Source organism: Stegostoma tigrinum, chromosome 14 (assembly GCF_030684315.1).
Source record: "Stegostoma tigrinum isolate sSteTig4 chromosome 14, sSteTig4.hap1, whole genome shotgun sequence".
Lineage (NCBI taxonomy): Eukaryota > Metazoa > Chordata > Chondrichthyes > Orectolobiformes > Stegostomatidae > Stegostoma > Stegostoma tigrinum.
Genome location: NC_081367.1, coordinates 43399518 through 43420335, shown reverse-complemented (window position 1 = coordinate 43420335; position 20818 = coordinate 43399518). Strand labels below are relative to the sequence as shown.

General features: G+C 41.9%; 1 protein-coding gene across 1 annotated transcript in view; it reads left to right on the top strand.

The window, feature by feature from the left end:
- The window catches only part of zgc:153039 (uncharacterized protein LOC767698 homolog), a 112040-nt gene that overhangs the window by 65767 nt on the left and 25455 nt on the right, over window positions 1–20818 (top strand). Inside the window, exon 9 of the mRNA XM_048542879.2 lies at window positions 8543–8667. Coding sequence (XP_048398836.1) covers window positions 8543–8667 — 125 coding nt within the window. The remainder of the gene's footprint in view (window positions 1–8542; window positions 8668–20818) is intronic.

Sequence of the window (20818 nt, the reverse complement as noted above, 5' to 3'; positions counted from 1 at the left end):
GTGAGATTTCATCAAAGCTTTACGATCATTCAGATTAAAGTATTATCTCTTTTATTTCCAGGATTTTTCATGGCTACTAATCATGTTTGTGTGAGTTTTAACTTACCTGATTACATCCTCCTCCTTCTAATCGTCTGTCATATCTTTTAGATAGTACTTGAGGCAGCTGGCTCTCTCTTTAGCAGATGGATGCTGTGTTGATCTCTCACTTTCATCTGTTTCAAGATGATAGTCACCGGGAGGACGTTCAAGACACACAAAAGCATTGTAATGTTATAGAGTCTGTACTATAGTCAATGACTCATTAGCTGCAGTTTGCATACCACTGTTTTTCTGAACATATTTAGGGTTACTGATACTTACTTTCTAATCAACTTGTTTGGAAGAATCCTGGTCAGTTATCTCCACCTTACTCAAAAAAAAACTGACACTGATCTTACTGCCAATGCAAACTATTGCCCCATCTCCAACTTTGTTTCCTCCTTGTAAGTTCACCATGTGTTGCCACCTAAATCAATGCTGTTTTTTTTTTTGAAGAGTTACATGAACACCACACTCTGATTTCTGCTGTTGCTACAGCACTGATTATAAACATGATTCAAAGAAACAGCCCATGTAATTGAAAGTCGCACATTACCCCCGCTTCTCTTTCCTAATCTGTCTGCAATGTTTGACATGATCAACCTCACCACCTTCATTCAGTGCTCCCCTCTGATGCCCAGTTTATCCTAGTAACGATATATGCCTTTGTTGCTTTGCTTCTCACAATCTAAAGAAATATGCTGACCAGAATTGCAGATTTTATAAAAAATTTATTCATGAAATGAGGGCATCACTAACCAGGCAGCATTTATTGCCCAAAGGGCAGTTCAGAGTCAACTACATTGCTGTGGTTCTAGGGTCACACGTCGGCCTGATCAGGTAAGGATGGCAGCTTCCTTCCCTACAGGGCATTAGTGAACCAGATGGGTTTTTCCAACAATGGGCTCATGGTAATCATTAGATTCTTAATTCCCGATTTATTTTTATTGAATTCAAATTCCACCATCCGTGTGGCAAGATTCCAACCTGGATCCTCGGAGCATTATCTGGGTCTCTGGATTTATAGTCCAGCGACAATACCACAAAGCCATTGTGTCCCCTATTGATGCAAAAAGAAGCAGTTCATCCATTGTGCCTGTACTAGCTCTCAGCGTTGAGTTAATGCTATTCTTCCATTTCCCAGTAACCCTGAATAATATTTCCACTTTAAGTTATTAATGCTCTTTTGAATACTTTATCCCCATTGTCTTGCTTTCTCCCCATTATCCTTGATCCCCCTTACCAATCAACAACCCTTCCAGAAGAATGTCCTGTAGCTCTGTGACATCTTTGACCCTAGCATCCCAGAAGTAACATACCTTCCTGGTGGCACATGTGGGCATTTCTATGGTCATATACGTGCACCTAACTAATGATCACCTACCATAACTGTGCTACATTCATCTTCCTAACCTCCTGTAGAATTGGACTACAGGAAGCACCACAAGCTTGGCTGCAGTTGCACTCCTCAAGGAACTGTCACCTTCTAATGTCTTTGGAACAGAAAACAGATTAGTGAGTGGAACTCCTGTTATCTGCCTGCCTGTCTGTCTGAAGGTTAACCCTTTTTGTTATCTGTCTGCTTGCCCCTTTCCTTGAGATGTGACCAGCTTTCAGTATGTGTGATTCATACAGCTCTCTGCATCACAGATGTATCACAGTGACCCTGGCTGTTGCTTGAGCTCTGAAGCCCATAGCTCAGGCTTGTGCAACCGGTGACACTTGCTGCACATGTGCTGTTCCAGATCACAGGAAGTATCTATTACTCCCCTACATGCCAGAGGATGGGTATTTTACTTAATCAGTCTGGTCTGCTGTACCTTAATCTATCTTCTGTTATATTTATCATAACCTTGTATTAGATTGATTTAAGAGCTTACAATTTCCAAAATTACCTGACTTTGAAATATAGCAGCCGCTTGCACATCTTCCTCACTCTCCTGAGCTCACCACGCTGCAAGTTTAACTTCTTGTGATTAATCTCCTCATTTGAGGCACCTTTACCTCCTTATGTAGTTAAACTTCCCAGATACTCACTGTCTTGTAGCACTCCGCCATTCCTTCCTGATCTTGTGGTTTAAATATCCCTTTCTTTGATTAGAGGGGCTTGGATTTATTAGCTAGCTGAGCTATCTGCAATAATGACTAGCATCAGTTGAATAAAGGCTGATTGATAGATAACTGCCAGTACCAGTCTGGCCCATATTTATTGAGGCAATTTAACTTGCATCAAGATTGGTTCATTCTGGATTCTAATCCAAAGTCTGATGCCTAATCTAAAATTAATCTTGAGAGACATGGTACAGTTACATCTGAGTCAAATTTTCCAAACAGTCACTCTGTCTTGTTTCAGTCCAGAGTTGACTGACCATTAGAATTGATTCATAATGCACAAAGAAAGTCCATCAAGTCTGCATCAACATAACTGCCACTAAAGGTGCACAAATCCCAATTTCCTGTTCAAGTCCAATATCCTTGAAAGTTATGATATTTGAAGGGCTCATCCAAATATTTTTTTTTCAAAGTTGTAAGGTTTCTGGCTTCCACTATCTTCCCGTGCAGTACATTCCAGATTCCCACCACATACTGAGTGGAAAAGATTTTTCCCAGATCCCCCTCTCTGAATCTCCTGCCCCTTGCCCTAAAACTGTGCTAACTCATAATTGACCCCTCAACCCAGGGGAACAGCTGCTCTCTATTCACTAGAACCCAAGTTGTCTGGGGAAGCAGGTTCATATCCCACCATTAGTCTTCTGCTAAAATTCAGAGTTGTTCCACAAACTAGTCAAGCAACAGTTCTGACACAGTTATACTGAAGGATTTGTGCACAAGCAATGACCCCAACAACATGATCACCATCCCAGGATGCATCCAGCCACACCACAGTGGTGCACGGTGGTAGAAAGTCAAGTGGGATTTTCTCTGAAAGCTGCCAACATTAAATTTGGATTCAAAGAAGGCTCATGACACCAGGTCAAACACAGGCAAGGAAACCCCCTGATTACCAGCTATCACTCTGACCTCAGCTGATTACGCAGTCCTCCTCCATCTGGACTAGCGCTTTCTCACTCTGGATGGAAGACTTCAATGTGCACATGTTCAACCCAGGCAATAATTAGTCCATTGGTGTGCACTTGACCATCACTGAAGTGGTGGGAAGTGTTATTGACAGCAGTATCAAGCAGCACTTACTCAACAATAACATGCTCACCAACACTGTGTTCTGCCTGTGCCAATCTGCTCTTGATCTCATTAGAGCTTTGGTCCAAGCATGGACAAGTGAGCCTGAACTCCAGATGGGAGGTGAGGGTTGACTGTCCTTGAGCATCAGGACAGCAATGGCATTTCATGTGTGGCGTCAAGGATTCTGAGCAAACCTAGAGTCAGTGGGAATTAGGAGTACACATTCTTCTGGTTAGAGTCATGCTGGCACAGGTAGAAGAGCATGATTGTTTTGGATATCTTTCATCTCAATCATAAGACCTCATTGCAGGACCTCGTGGTTATATCCTAGGCACAGCCATCTTCAATTGCTTCAACGATCTTCTGTCTTTTTTTGTATAAAGTCAGAATTCAGGTTGTTCACTAACGACTGTACTTTCATGCCAAAGCCAGAGTGATCTGCATTCAAATGTAGTTAGACCTGGTTGGCATTGAGATTTGAGCTGATAAGTGACAACGTTCATGCCATACACATGTCAGGTAATGACCGTCTACAATAGGAGAGACCTTTAACCATCTACCCTTTGAAATTCAATAGCTTTGCCATCCCAGAGTATACCACTATTTTAAAGTAAAATTGTGGGATATCATTGACCGGAAACTGAACTGGGTTTGCCTTCTAAAACTGCAGCTACAAGAGCAGGTCAGAGGTTAGGAATTCAGTGATTAACTTGCCTCCTGATTCCCTAAAGTTGGCCCACTGTCTATGAGGTCACAATTCAGGAATGTGATATAATATTCCCCACTTGTTTGTGCAGTTTCAGTAGCACTCAAGTGGCTCAGTACTAAACGGAACGAAGGACCCGTTCTCATTGATATCTCACCTAACACCTTTGCGTCTATTTCCTCCATGACCAATGGTAGCAGCAGATACCATCTACAGATTGGACTGCAACAACTGATGCAGGATCCTTCAGCGTAACCACTATCATCCAGTAGGACAGCGGCTGCAGATCTATAGGAACACTACCGTGTACAAATTCTTCTGCAAGCCAAGCCCACTCTAACTTGGAAATATGTTACAGTTCCCCCACAGTCCCTTGGTTAAAATTCTGGAACTCCCTCCTTCACAGTGTTGTGTGTGTACCCACATCAATTGGACTGCAGTGAGTCAAAAAAGTAGCTCACCACCATCTTAAGGGCAACGAAGGATGGGCATTAAATGCTGACTTAGCCAGTGATACAACATCTCGTGAAAGAACAAAACAAAATGGTATTTGAGATATTGTTTGCAGAAGAGAAACCTCTAATCTAAATTGCCAAAATTATTGAAGGCCATGCAACAGTAAACTTCACTTGTGTACTTCAGATGCTTTTGACTCTTCCTTAAACAGCCTGTTGGAATTGTAAGATTAGAAATGATAAAATCACTTGAGTTTCTTCAATTTGAACATTTTGGAGGAGATGGGGATGTAGGCTTTAAGATTATGAGAGTAAACCGGTTGATGTGGTGTATATGGATTTCAGCAAGGCGTTCGATAAGGTTCCCCACAATAGGCTATTGTACAAAATGCGGAGGAATGGAATCGTGGGAGATGTAGCAGTTTGGATCAGAAATTGGCTTGCTGAAAGAAGACAGAGGGTGGTAGTTGATGGGAAATGTTCATCCTGGAGAGCAGTTACTCGTGGTGTACCGCAAGGATTGGTGTTGGGTCCACTGCTGTTTATCATTTTTGTAAATGACCTGGATGAGGGCGTAGAAGGATTGATTAGTAAATTTGCAGATGACACCAAGGTCAGTGGAGTTGTGGATAGCGACAAAGGATGCTATAGGTTGCAGAGAGACATAGATAAGCTGCAGAGCTGGGCTGAGAGGTGGCAAATGGAGTTTAATGCAGACAAGTGTGAGGTGATGCACTTTGGTAGGAGTAGCCGGAAGGCAAAGCACAGGGCTAATGGTAAGATTCTTGGTAGTGTAGATGAGCAGAGAGATCTCGGTGTCCATGTACACAGATCCTTGAAAGTTGCCACCCAGGTTGACAGGGCTGTTAAGAAGGCATACAGTGTTTTAGCTTTTATTAATAGAGGGATCGAGCTCCGGAACCAAGAGGTTATGGTGAAGCTGTACAAAACTCTGGTGTGGCCGCACTCGGAGTATTGTGTACAGTTCTGGTCACCGCATTATAGGAAGGATGTGAAAGCTTTGGAAAGGGTGCAGAGGAGATTTACTAGGATGTTGCCTGGTATGGAGGGAAGATCTTACGAGGAAAGGCTGAGGGACTTGAGGCTGTTTTTGTTAGAGAGAAGAAGGTTGAAAAGTGACTTAATTGAGACATATAAAATAATCAGAGGGTTAGATAGGGAGAGCCTTTTTCCTAGGATGGTGATGGCTAGCACGAGGGGGCATATCTTTAAATTGAGGGGTGAAAGATATAGGACAGATGTGAGAGGTAGTTTCTTTACTCAGAGTAGTAAGGGAATGGAACACTTTGCCTGCAACGGTAGTAGATTCGCCAACTTTGGGTACATTTAAGGCGTCATTGGATAAGCATATGGACGTACATGGAATAGTGTAGGTTAGATGGGCTTGAGATCGGTATGACAGGCTGGCACAACGAGGGCCAAAGGGCCTGTACTGTGCTGTTATGTTCTATGTTCTATGTTCTACACAGCATTAATTTCACTTTAGCCCCTGTTCTCAGAGGATCGTCGTCAAAGATCTGGAAGGACATTGTCAATGCAATTATAAAAATACTGAAACAAGTTAAGAAAAAATGAGAAGGAATAAGTCCTCCACTTGTCAGACAGATGTCTAACTCAGTATTATCCAGACAAGGAACTCAGTTTGAAATTGAATTTATGGAAGTGAAATCATATTCTATTCAATCATGGGTATAACCTAAAATCATATTGAAGACAAGTATAAATCCTTTTAGATATAATGGACGCTTGTCCCTCGGGGATACCTAATACAATGCACCAGGTGCTGAGCATTTAATGGTTTTGTGGGTAAATTTATGTATTCAGGTGCTGAGAAGAGTCATGGTCCTATTGAGAAATTCCCAATGTTAAACTTCTTATTGGCTCTTTCTAAGCAAACTCCAAATGAAAGGTGGTCTCTGTATTATATTTTAAAAGGGAATCCAGTTGTATTTGCAACAGATTATTTACTAATTTATATTCTTTTCATTCCTCAGTGCTGTGGGTTAGACCCCACTCAATTAGGTTTTCCCTACTCGAAAATAAGTCAGCAAACTGTACAAGCTTCTAGTCTGATGCAAAACTAGTGCAAATTGGCAGCATGATTTCAAACCTGCTTTGAGTAGTAATTGGCACAATAATTCTACTGAGATCTTCAAACCAATTCCCTTATTTTTGAATAAAATTTATATTCAAACTAGCTAAACTCAAGTTGCTTTGATCCTATTACACAAGGTAGTTTGGGGAAAATTGGATACAGTTAGAATTATATGAAACATACTCCTTTTAACCAACCTATTGATATTCCCGGATCAACATGCATATTATCTGTGAATGAAGGCTGCCTGGGACAGAAAGGGCAATCTTCTGAATCTATCCTATTCAAGTAGTGTGACTATGAATGAAGGTACTAAATGATAGATGTGCTTTGGAGAGAAAATTTGTCACCAAGTTAAGTGTATCTCCTGTAATGACTTTTCTTAAAAAAAAAAAGGACAGCATGAGCAATTCGTTCTTATGGCATTCCAACCTTTGCATAGTCCTGAGTTGCTGGGGGTAATTGTAATATCTTTAACACACTGCCCTACTGAAAGTAGCTAACTGGCAGAGATCATAGATTGCGTGCGTGTGGCATAGTTTTGGGTTGGCTTTATAAAGTAGATAATTGAAGCGAACTATACATACAGGGAGGTTTCTTTTGGTTCTTTCATGGAGTTGGTTAAGTATGTAGAGTCCATTTTTTTTTAGAACATTGAAAGCAAGCAGTGTATAGTCTGACTTCTCATTTGTACTCCTCTTATCAGGCTTGTACAATCTAACCCCTACTGCTGATGAAAGTGGAGTTGATACCTTTCTAATTCTGCCAATGTTATATTTGAGCACATATTTTATCTAGCCACAATTGGAGAATTATTTGTGGTTTTAGCCACTCTATTATGGGAGTAATGAAAGTCAAAGGGAAAAGAACAATATAGCTACACATGTAGGAGAAAATAGCAGATGCTGGAATCTGTACTGAAAACAGCCTAAAACCGCCAATGCTGGAGATCATAGCGAGTCAGACAGCATCCATGGAGAGACAGCAAGCTAAGGTTTTGAGTCTAGATGACTCTTCAGCTCTGAAGAGTAATCTAGATTTGAAACATTAGCTTGTCTTCAGTATAGCTACTCATGGTTTGGAGGATTATGGTTACAAGAGGTCATTTAAAGGTTGAGGCAATTTTCACTTGAGATGATGAGATTAGGAAGTAATCTGACAGAAATTTTCAATATAACTAATTATCCCAAGCTGTTGCTTATGATTGTCTGCACTAATCCATGGGATGTTAAAAAGCAGCATGTGTTTAAGATGATCAAAAATAGAATTGTAGAGAAGATTTGAAGGATATTTTTATGTTGAGGATTGCCACAAAGTGGAATTTTATGCTGCAATCAGTTGTTGCTGCATACTCCATTAGGTGGTTTAAGATGATCAATAGGTGTTCGGAAAAGAATAACATTAAAGAAGAAAGAAGAGTGTGGTATTAAATCGATCTTTCATGAGAAAACTGCAGATTGTTTTACAACATGGAACTAACCATTTTGCTCATCAGTGATGGAAGTATTGCTATTTATTACTGGAGATCATGCAATATGTTATTCTGTGCTTCGTGTCAACAGTTTCAGCATTATATTTTAAAATCATCTGTTTTACATTGCTTATGAAGGTAGTCTGAATACTAGTACAACTTGACACCCCATTTGTGTAAAATGATATATTTGTATTTTATATAATGACTTATGACAGAACTCCTTCACTCATGTTAGCACCTGATACCCTTTGGCAGATGGTGTGTTATTAAGATTACAGGAACTGTTTATTATACTCTTGATCTACATTCAACTCCAAAGGGAAATCTTGACCTTTTTAAGGTAGCTTTGACAAGAAATGGGTTTTGCGTTGTCGGAAGGCAAAAAAAATTAGCAGCTACTTTCCACTGAATTTGAATTATGTTGTCTGGTGTTGTAGGGATTCTGAGGTCTGCAATTTCAATAGAAAATTGCATGCACGCTTGTTAACTTCGTGGCATTAAAGTTGTGTATTTTTTTGCTTTCGCAGCTTGTGTTGTTTACTGGAAAGTTGAATACTATTGCTGGAATAGTGACCATCTTTTTTCTCTTGGTCTATGCTGCTGTGGATCTAGCATGCCTGGCATTGGAGTGGGCTTCTGCACCAAATTTCAGGTATGAGAGATTTCAGAAATTCAAATATTGCAAATAAATTGATTAAAATATAACCAAATTTTAAACCACTTGAATTTCTGTGCCTGGAAGAAAAAGGTTACATTTTATGTATCTGGAGTTTCAGTGCTTCCCAACCATAAGCAATTTAGTGAAAATAATTCAGCAACTCTGTATCTTATGCCTATCTATTCTGTATAAGCTTAAGCATAATGCCTCTGAAATGATTGAGACCAGATAGATCTCATTCCATAATGATAAATCTCTTTCTATAAAGTGAAATTTTGTGATGATTTCCCATATAGTCTTCCATCAGCCGCCATAACGTTTGTTTTACTGTGTGTTTTATGTTTAGGAATCAATCTTTACTCATTTTGGGGAAATAAAAATTAAATCCTAGACATTTTCACCGATTGTGGACTTTTAAAGTCCACAACATGCAAACAAAATGCAGAGGTAATGATTTTGTTCAACCGTTCAAAAAATTCCTGGCCACCTGTGTGGTTATTGTTATATTCTAGCATCTGATTATAAAGACGAGGACCTCACAGATTTCTTGTTCACCAAGTGGGGAACCACCTATTCACGTACTTCTAGTGCTTCCATTTCTTCCGTATGCCTTCCAAACTAAATCACTTGCAGGCTTTATTCCTAACCATCAATTTTTTTTTTCCCAGTTTCTGTCCTGTCACCACCTATGTTCATCCCTACAATCTGCTTCCTTGACCTTCCCACTGGACAATCTGGTGTGGCCTGCTGCCTTTCAAAATGGCAGTCATCCTACACAAGAATGCACCCCTTCATTGCCTATTTGTTTAATAATGCCAGAGCAGTGTAGAGAAAATGTGGAACCACTGTCCAAGTTGCACAGAGTGGAAAGCTGTAACAAGATTGGCGGGGGGGGGAAATGCTGGGGGAATATTTTGGCAGTATCACAGTCTGGATTCCCTCCCACCCCCTAACAACAGGTTTGAAGGATGAAATATTTGTAAAGTCCAGCACACGGCCCTCTGGCTGCCCACTTCTGCCCATTTAAGGGACCCATCCTGCCCCTGCCACTATTGCTGACACATGGCAGAATGGCCGACACCGTGCAGGTAGCTTCTCGGGCTGGTGTCAAGCCAGCAGGAATGGAGTCTCCTTTATAACTGTCAGCACCCTCAGCGACACCATCTCCCCATGATCACCTCTTTCCCCCTCTACCTATCCACCTAGCTCCCTCTCCCAGCCAATCTAATGACCCCATAACAAAAACAAAGTTGCTGGAGAAGCTCAGCAGGTCTGGCAACATCTGCTTTGGAAAAAACAGTTAACGCTAACAGTGACCCTTCTCACCAGACCCGAAACGTTAACTTTTTTTTTCCTTCGCAGATGCTGCCAGACCTGCTGAGCGTTTCCAGCAACTTTGTTTTTGTTCCTGATTTACAGCATCCACAGTTCTTTTGGTTTTTCTTTAATGACCCCATAACCCCCCATAAGCCTATTGCTGTGGGCAGCCAGTCTGTGGGCAGCTGGAGAAATCTAGGCTGTGGCCCCAACTCCCAACATTATCTTTCTGTATCTTGCTTTACGAACAATCTCCACTGGGGCCTGCCTGGATTGTTGATGGTGGCAATTGCTCCCATCTGACACTGCTAGGCTGAGACTTCCTGTCTGACAGGGAGAAATCCAGTCTTCAGCCTATTTATGGCCTGTTAACAACTTTTAAATGACAGTGAACTAGTTGTTCCTCTGAGTGGACTTCCCACTGAAAGGTAGCCGTGCAGGGGCCAAAAGGATCCATAAAATCCAGTCCTAGGTATTTGAATAAAAACAGAATGTTCACAGATGGGCCGGATAGTTCATGAGAATGCAGCAGGTTTAAACTTGATTTCTTGAAGGGAGAGGTAATGGTTTTACGAGAGGCATACAGTGCTTTGCAAGGTACGTTACTAACAATCCTCATAATGGAAGTGAGAAATGACGGTGGTAGTTCAGATTGAGGTGGGCAATGTTTAGAAATACTAAATCTGGATTTTGTGAATGTAAAAGTAGTAGGAATAGATGATGAGAGAATAAACTACAAAGAAGAAAAGAGAAAGGGTCTACTTCACTACAATGGGATCTTGGGCTAAGGAGTGGCAGATGCAGTTTAATTTAGATAAATGTGAGGGGCAGCATTTTGGAAAGGCAAATCAGTGCAGGACTTATGCACTTAATGGTAAGGTCCTGGGGAACAGTGCTGACCAAAGAGACCTTGGAGTACAGGTTCATAGTTCTTTGAAAGTAGAATTGCAGGTAGATACGATAGTGACGAAGATGTTTGGCATGCTTGTCTTCATTGGTCAGTCATTGAGTTTAGGAATTGGGAGGTCGTGTTGCAGCCGTACAGGACATTGGTTAGGCAACTTTTGGAATACTGCGTGCAAAAGTATTCTGATCTCCCTGCTGCGGGAAGAATGTTGTGGAACTTGAAAGGGTTCAGAAATGATCTACAAGAATATTGCCAGGGTTGGGGGTTTAAGCTATAGGGAAAGGCTGAATTGGGTGGGGCTATTTTCCCTGGAGCGTTGGAGGCTGAGGAGTGTCCTTACAAAGTTTATAAAATCATGAGGGGCAAGGACAGAGTAAATAAACCAGGTCGTTTCCCTGTGTTGGGGGGAGTCCAAAAGTAGAGGGTGTAGTTTTAAGCTGAGAGGGGAAAGATTTAAAAGGGATCTAAGGAGCAACATTTTCACACAGGGTGGTGTGTGTATGGAATGAGCTTCCAGAGGAAATGGTGGAAGGTGGTACAATTACAACAGTTAAAAGGCAAATGGTTGGGTACGTGAATAGGAGGGTATAAAAGGATGTGGGCCGAATACTAGCAAATGGGACTAGATTTAATAGGAAATCTGGCTGGCATGGACGAGTTGGACCAAAGGGTCTGCTTCTGTGCTGTACATCTCTTTAACACTGACGTAATTTGGAGCTGGGAGTCTGGGAAAATAAGATGATTGTTCTCAATGCAAATAGCTCATTGTGGGCACAGCAACATTTCTGAGCTCACCATCTGTACAGCTGTGTTCATGAAAGAAGTTTACATTTGATTTATTTTTTGGGGGTTATTGTCTTGCTCAGTGTTTTCTAACAGTTTTTTTTTCTGTGTCAGTTTGCAAAATTTGTTCCAGTTTTAAATTGAATTTGATCAGATCAAATGTAGCTGACTCCTAGGTGACTGGAGGCAATTGTCAGATTATGCAGTTGCTTTTAAAACTACTTTATATTTTCTTTCTCTTTTCCTGGGTGCCTCCTGCTGATTCTTTCCAACCGTCCTGCTTCTGCTTTTGACTTGCAAATCTGTCCCAACTTTGAAATCTGGCTTAATCAAATAGCATCTCATCCTGTCCACGTATACACATTTTTACTTCTTAATCGATATTTTGTTTTTTGCTTTGATCCTTTTTTCTTTTCCAACTGTGTTGCTTGTGGCTTGAATATAAAGTAAGGGATTTGTTCTGTTTATATCTCCAGCCAACACCCTGCTATTATTTTGGAGCAGTTACATTGTTCAAAATGATTTTTTTTTGCTCTTCTTTCGGTCAGAAGTTTTTAAGTTGTTCTTCTAACAATTGCCACAAGTTCAAATTTTACTTGGTATTTTAATATCACCTCTGTCTCGCTCTCTTGCACTCTCTCTTGTGGCTCTCTCTGTTGCGCGTGTCTCCCTCACCACCCCTATCAAAAATTTGAGCTATGTGATCCCCGGGGTTAGTTGCTGCCTTTAATTTTTTTTTATTATGCGGAAGTCGTCAACATCGGTCCTGGGTAGAAAGTCACATTTGAGCTGAAGCTCAAATATTTAGTGAGAAACGTTTCTGCTAATTTACCCCCTACCACCTTCCCTCAACAAATCAATCAATGCTTTTCTCCCCGCCCCCCCCCCCCCCCCCCCCGCCCCTGCATGTTCAATGCCACTTGGAAGAAGCACCAAGGGTAACAAGAGATGGAATATACTCCAGGTGGCAGTCTTCTATGTACACCACAAAGAGAAGTTTGTTAGTATCACTACTGGCAGGGTTCTGAAGAACAAAGTCATTGACTATGATAATACAATGTGAGGCTGGATGAACACAGCAGGCCAAGCAGCATCTCAGGAGCACAAAAGCTGACGTTTCGGGCCTAGACCCTTCATCAGAGAGGGGGATGGGGGGAGGGAACTGGAATAAATAGGGAGAGAGGGGGAGGCGGACAAGAGAGTTGCAATGGGAGAGAGATTCCCTGAGGTTGGTCCGGAGGGAGGAGGGTAACTTCTTCAGGTTAGGCATCCCTGGAAGAGGCTTCGCAGTGAGGTTAAAATAGTATCAGAGATAATGGGAACTGCAGATGCTGGAGATTCCAAGATAATAAAATGTGAGGCTGGATGAACACAGCAGGCCAAGCAGCATCTCAGGAGCACAAAAGCTGACGTTTCGGGCCTAGACCCTTCATCAGAGACGAGTTACACCTACCACCTCATACTGCAGACGGAATGCTATATTCGAGCAACAGGAACGGTGGTCTAGGCGTCCCAAAACTCGAAGTGCAAATACCATCCGCGATTATCCGCAAACGCGAAGCACTAGACATGTCAAGCGATGTAGTCATTCGGGCCTCCTTTCAATATAAAGGAGAAAGCAACACAGAGACAGTTGCGGGACTGCGTGAACTCAAAGTCCTAAAGGAAATTGAAAATTTCCAACCCAACAGCCGCGGCAACGGTGAGGGGGAGATAGACCTGATGACTGACATCCAGGACATGATGCCGGTAGCACAAAAGGCAAACGCGGGGCGACCGAAACCACCCAATAGGTATGCAGGCTGGAGGGAGTGGGAATTCGAGAAGTGGCAAAAGCTGGAATGTCAGGGAACGGGCATCCAGTACTTTAGAGATAACAAGATCTCTAACTCTTGGATTAAGGCTGGAGTACAACAAAAATCCTCTAGATTCATTAACAGCGTGCTCTTGCGGTGTAATCTGTACCCGACGAGAACCACAATATCTAGAGGTAGGCCGTACAGAAACAAACTATGCCGTAGATGTGAGATGGCAAATGAGACCCTACCACACATCTCAGGATACTGCCCATTCGTTAAGAACGCTCGAATCAAACGCCATAACAAGATCGCTGACCAGTTGCAGAAACACGTCAGTAAGTACGGCTGGACATCGTACGTGGAGCCCAGACTATTCGACAGACACGGCTCCCTATGGAAACCCGATCTCATATTTAAGAAAGACAAGACCCTTCCTCAGAACTTGTTCTGCAGAGCCAGACCCGAAATGTTAACTGTTTTCTCCTTCTCAGATGCTGCCAGACCTGCTGATCTTTTCCAGCAACTTTGTTTTTGTTGAAGAAAAAGGTTGATGTTTCTGAGGCATCCCTGTGGAAGGCGACATTATTGGAACAGAAGCAACAAAAATCGTAAAACTGAGAGAATAGGATTGAGCCCTTAAGGTTAGGGATGGGGTTGCAGAGGGAGTGGCGATGACAAGCGTATGTTTCCTTCTTCAGCTACCAGTTTGCCTGTATCAGTTCATAGTTCAAGTGAATCATCAATGAATACCAACCATCTACATACAATTAAAGACAATAATACATAATTTGCACTCTGTTAAATGAAGTGATAGCTGAATGTACCAAAGAGAGACAAAATAACTATGTCGCCCAAAAATATCCTGACTGTGGTGTTTTTTGGATCCTCCCCCATGCTGATCCAGTATAGCCTCCACACTGGCGTCTATCAGATGATCTTATAAATTGTTTTTAACCTGTCCAGTAAAATTAAACTCAGGCCAGTCCTATTGATATACTCTATCAACAGCACCATGATTGAAGGGATTGCCAACAGTCTTTTGAAATTGCTTGCCAATACTCAGGGCTTTAATTATTGCAAAATAAAAAACCAAAAGAACTGCGGATGCAGGAAATCAGAAACAAAAACATAAATTACTACATGGTCTCAACAGGTCTGGCAATGTCTGTGAAGAGAAGTCAGTTAACATTTTGGGTCCAGTGACCCTTCTTCAGAACAGTTCATACTGCTAGACCTGCTGAGATTTTCCAATAATTTCTGTTGTTGAGTCATTAATTATTGCACGGTGTTCAACAATATTTAAACATTCTCAGATAACGAAAACTGAAATTTGTGGCCTAGTTGCAGTAAGATCTGGGCAACATATAATTGTAGCAAATAATACATGTGCCCTACAAGTGCTACCGAATGACCATTTCCAACAGGAAGCAATCTTGATACTTCCTCAAATCATTAGGCACCATTTTAATTGTACCTCTGATCAATATTATCTTATATGGGGTTGAGAAAGATGTCACCATTGCTCTAGTTGCATTTCTAGCCTGTCGTGCAAATTGCCTGCTTCCCAGAGCAGTCAACTTCTTTCTGCTGGCAGAGAACTGATGTCCTACCTTTCCAAACATAACTTTGATGCATTTATGCAGCACATTATGTAAGTGGAACACACTACTGCTACTGAAGGTCAGTGGCACGGGGAGTAAATGTTTGTGGATGAAGTGTGAATCAAGTGGGCTACTTTGTCCAGTGGTGGAAAGTTTGGTGTCAAGCTTCTTGACTGCTGTTGGATCTACACCCATCCAGGCAAGTGAGGAGCATTCTATCACGCTTTTAACTTGTGCCCTGTAGATAGAGGACAGGCTTCAGTAAATCAGGAGGTGAGTTTTGCTACAGGATTCCTAGTCTCTGAACTGCTGTTGTGATTGTAGCATTTATGTGGCTAGTCCAGTTGAGTTTCAGATCAATGGTAGTCCAGGGGGTTTGATTGTGGGGTGTTCGGTGATGGTAATGCAATTGAATGTAAAGGGGCAATGGTGAGATATTCTCTTTCTGTTTGGTCAAAGTGTGGTATTTGTGTGGAATGAATGTTCCTTTCCACTTGTCAGCCCAAACCTAGATATTGTTTCCGTCTTGTTGTATTTAAACATGGACTGCTTCAGTATCTGAGCAGTTTTGAATGGTGTTGAGCATTATTCAATATTTATTCAAGTGGTGAGCATCCCCACTTCTGACCTGATAATGGAGGGAAGGTCATTGAAGCAGCTGAAGATGGTTGGGCGTGGGACACACTCTGAACAACTGCTGCAGAGATGCCCTGAAGCTGAGATGACTGACCTCCAACAACCACAACCATCTTCCTATCTGCTAGGTATGACTCCAACCAGCAGATGGTCTGCTCCTGATTGCCATTGATTCCAGCTTTGCGAAGGCTCCCTAATGCTACACTAAGGTCATATGTGACCTTAATATCAATGGGAAGTCATTCTTAGCTCAGTTCTAGAACTCAGCTCTTGGCCATGTTTGAACCAGTGCTGCAATGAGATCTGGAACTGAGTGGCCCTGGCAGGACCCAAACTGAGCATAAATAAGTGAGTGCTGTTAAGCAAGTGCTGCTTGAGAGCGCTATGGATGACACCTTCTGTTACTCACTTCGCTGGTGATCAGCAATCGGCTGATGGAGCAGTAATTGATTGGGTTGGATTTGTCCTGCTTTTTGTGTGCCGGACATGCCTGGACAATTTTTCACATTTACAGGTAGATGTCAGTATTGTAGTTATAGTAGAACAGAATGGTTAGGGATGAAGCAAGTTCTGAAGCACAAATTTTCAGTGCTCTTGCTAGAATGTTGTAGGGGCCCATAGCCTTAGTGATCTCATAGGGTAGAAACAGAGAATCCCTACCAAGTGGAAACAGGCCATTCGGCCCATCAAGTCTGTTCTTATCCTCCAAAGAGCATTTCACCTAGACCCACTCGCCTACCCTATCCTTGCAACTGCATTTCCCATGGCTAATGCTATTAACCTACAAATTCCTGGACACTTTGGGAAATTTAGTTTGGCCAGTCCATATAACCTACATATTTTTGGACTATGTGAAGAAACCAGGGCCCCCGCAGGAAACCCACAGACACTGGAAGGATGGGCAAACTCCCCACAAGACAGTCGTTCACATCAGTCAGTCTTTGTTCCACGACATACAGAAAACATCATCAGTTCCTTCGCAAAGAGCTCTGTTCATCACCTCCATCAATTGCTGCCCTCGTTTTAAATTGTCATACTGCATTTGTTCAACATCTAAACTTGACTGCCTGTTCTTTAAGACCAACATTAAATCTAAACTTTGACCATCTGTCATAGTATTAAAATATCAGTGGACTTTGACAAGCGTCCCCATACTAAGCCCTCTGATGTTCATCGTTTACAAAAATAACTTGAATTCTGAATTCCGAAGAACAGTTGCAAGTTTTGCACTAAATTAGGAGATCTGGTTAAATGTTGACAGTTTGTGATTAAATAACAGAAAACATCACAGCATTTGCAGAATGGGCGAGAAATTAGCAAATAAATGTCAATATGGATGAGTGAGAGGTAACACATTTCAGTAGGAAGCTTAAGGAGACTACACAATACTTTGACCCCATTTAGATACTTATAAGATCATATGACTATAAGACATAGAAGTGGAAGCCATTCAGCCCATTGAGTCCACTCTGCCATTTAAATCATGGCTGGGCATTTCAACTCCACTTCCCTGCACTCTCCCGGTAGCCCTTGATTCCTTGTGAGATCAAGAATTTATCGATCTCTGCCTTGAAGGCATTCAACGTTCCGGCCTCCACTGCACTCTGTGGCAATGCTCATATATTCTATGAGCAGGGGAATCTGGTAGTGACAATAAACTGATCACAAAAAGTAGAAGTACAGATTAATATGGCTATTTCAATAAAAGAAACCAAACCGTGGTTTTATGTTAAAATTGTACAAATCCCAGGAAACCATGCTTGGAGTGCTCTGCATAGATTAGGAATCCATATCATGAAGGAGAATTAAAGGTCCAAGCGGAGATATGAAGGATAAAGTACAAGTGTGATATAGGAACAGAGGCGCTAGACCCAGCAGGAAGGATTGAACAAGCTGAAGTTATTCTGTTCAGAGCAAAAGGGAATCAGAATATTTTACTGCGTTAATAGTTTACTTGTAAGTTGTTGGATAACTAGATAAAGATGTTTAAGATTACAGAAGAGGTTTTATAGAACATCAGTAGAGAAAATACTTCTCCATTAGGCTTGAACCTGATTGGAATTGTTACAAATGGCCAACAGAAAATTCAGCAATCTCTCCATCCAGAGAGTGGCTACAATGTGAAATGATTAATCACAAGGAGGTGACTAGTTATGGATACATTTTAGGGAAATTAGATTAGCACATGAGCGTGAAAGGAATTTAAAAGTATGATAATGGCTTTAAATGAAGAAGGGGGAGGGACGTCTCGCACCAAACATACACTGAAATGGAACTCTTTGGCTGATGACCTGTTTCAATGCTGTCAATCCTGTGTGAAACGATGTGTTGATAATTATGATACAGAAATCACAGTGGTCAAGCAACGTAGTGTTTTCCACAGAAAAAAATAGTTAATCAAAAGTAATAGAGCCACTTTAAGTTTATAGATATGAAAGATATGAAGTGATCTGAGGATATTACAGGAAATTAGCATTGAGATAGAAAATCAGTCATCACATAATATAGTGGTTTGCCAGACTCGAGCGGCCAGATGACCACCTTCTGCTTCCCTTTCCTATGTTCCCATCTTCAGCAGAAGCAGGTCACGCCAGATGTGTTTTAAAAACCCACTGCTGCAGCAACAGCATTGAATATGCTGCTTGTTTAACTTGTATTACAAGTAATAGAACTTGTGCAAGTCATACCTTGATTCATTTTGGAACCTTTGGATGCATAAGCCTAGAACAGTTCGATTTTGCAATTCTTTGAAATTGTGCTGTTTGATTTATTTTGCCCAACTTGAGTGTTAGATGAGCAGAATGCTCACAAAATCAGTGCATGTGCTTGAGTATCACTTAGTCAGCTACTCGAGCAGTGGAGGTGAACTGCATATTGGAATTTTTCAGGTTCTGAAATAAATTGTTCCTCTGTTCCTCGTGAAAGTAGTGTGAGCAGGAGCTGGAAAAGCTCACTGCTGCAGTGAAAAGCAAATGATAATCTATGCTGTCCCTTCTGTACACAATCCATACATTCAAGCTGAAGAGATAACGTATTAGTGTGATGTAGCATTGCTTCATAAGCTCACTTGTAACAGATATTATGGCACAGAACATCTTTTTGACTGATTATTAGATTAGGATCATAGTTTTGTATGGTAAGTGAAACAAGATTATTCCAAGTCAGCTGGCATTTTCAACTAGAAGCTTACAATTGGGAGACAGGAAAGAAGTGGGAGAGGAGAATGATAGATAATAAAGTGTGAAGCTGGATGAACACAGCAGACCAAGCAGCATCTCGGAAGCACAAAAGCTGATGTTTCGGGCCTAGACCCTTCATCAGAGAGCTTTTTCCGGAGGGAGGAGGGTAACTTCTTCAGGTTAGGCTCTCTGATGAAGGGTCTAGGCCTGAAACGTCAGCTTTTGTGCTCCTGAGATGCTGCTTGGCCTGCCGTGTTCATCCAGCTTCACACTTTATTATCATCTTGGATTCTCCAGCATCTGCAGTTCCCATTATCACGGAGAGGAGAATAATTGTGTTTTTGTAAACAAATTAATAAACACTTGGCTTAACATAATGAAGTCTCAAGTAACTTGCTTTCTGTAAATGGTGAACAAAGAATAAAGAAAAGAGCAAAGAAAATTGCAGCACAGGAACAGGCCCTTCGACCCTCCAAGCCTGCTCCGGTCGAGATCCTCTGTCTAAACCTGTCATCTGTTTTCTAAGGGCCTGTATCCCTTTGCTCCTTGCCCATCCATGGACCTGTCCAGATACATCTTAAAAGACACTGTCGTGTCTGCGTCTAACACCTCTGCTGGCAACGCGTTCCAGGTACTCACCACCCTCTATGTAAAGAACTTTCCACACACATCTCCCATAAGCTTTCCTCCTCTCACTTTGAACTCATGACCCCACTCTGGGGGGGGAAAAAGCTTCTTGCTATCCACCTTGTCTATACCCCTCATGATTTTGCAGACCTCAATCAGGTCCCCCCTCAATCTCCGTCTTTCTAATCTAAATAATCCTAATCTACTCAACCTCTCTTCATAGCTAGCACCCTCCATTCCAGGCGACAGCCTGGTGGACCTCCTCTGCACCCTCTCCAAAGCATCCATGTCCTTTTGGTAATGTGGCAACCAGAACTGAACGCAGTACTCCAAATGTGGCTGAACCAAAGTCCTATACAACTGCAACATGACCTGCCAACTCTTTTACTCAATACCCCGTCCAATGAAGGAAAGCATGCCATATGCCTCCTTGACCACCTGCGCTACCACCTTCAGGGAACAATGGACCTGAACACCCAGATCTCTCTGTACATCAATTTTCTCCAGGAGTTTTCCATTTACTGTATAGTTTGTTCTTGAATTAGATCTTGAAAAATGCATCACCTCACATTTGCCCAGATTGAACTCCATCTGCCGAGCTCTTCAATTCTGCTGTGAGCTCCGACAGTCCCTTTCACTATCTACTATTCTACCAATCTTTGTGTCATCTGCAAACTTGCTCATCAGACCAACTATACCTTCCTCCAAATCATTTGCATATATCACAAACAACAGGGGTCCCAGCACAGATCCCTGTGGAACACCATTGGTCACAGGTCTCCAATTTGAGAAAGCCCCTTCCACTACTACTCTCTCTCCTGTGGCCTATCCAGTTTTTTTATCAATCTAGCTAACACACCCTGAACCCATGCGACTTCACTTTCTCCATCAGCCTGCCATGGGGAACCTCATCAAACACCTTACTAAAGCCCATGTATATGACATCTACAGCCTTTCCCTCATCAATCAACTTTGTCATGTCCTCAAAGAAGTATATTAAATTGGTAAGACATGACCCTCCCTGCACAAAACCATGTTGTCTATCACTGATAAGCCCATTTTCTTCCAAGTGGGAATAGATCCTACCCCTCAGTATCTTCTCCAGCATCTTCCCTACCACTGATGTCAGGCTCACTGGTCAATAATTACCTGGATTATCCCTGCTACCCTTCTTAAACAAGGGGACAATGTTAGCAATTCTCCAGTCCTCCGGGACCTCGCCTATGTTTAAGGATGCTGCAAAGATATCTGTTAAGGACCTGGCTAGTTTTTCTCGCGTGTCCCTCAATAATCTGG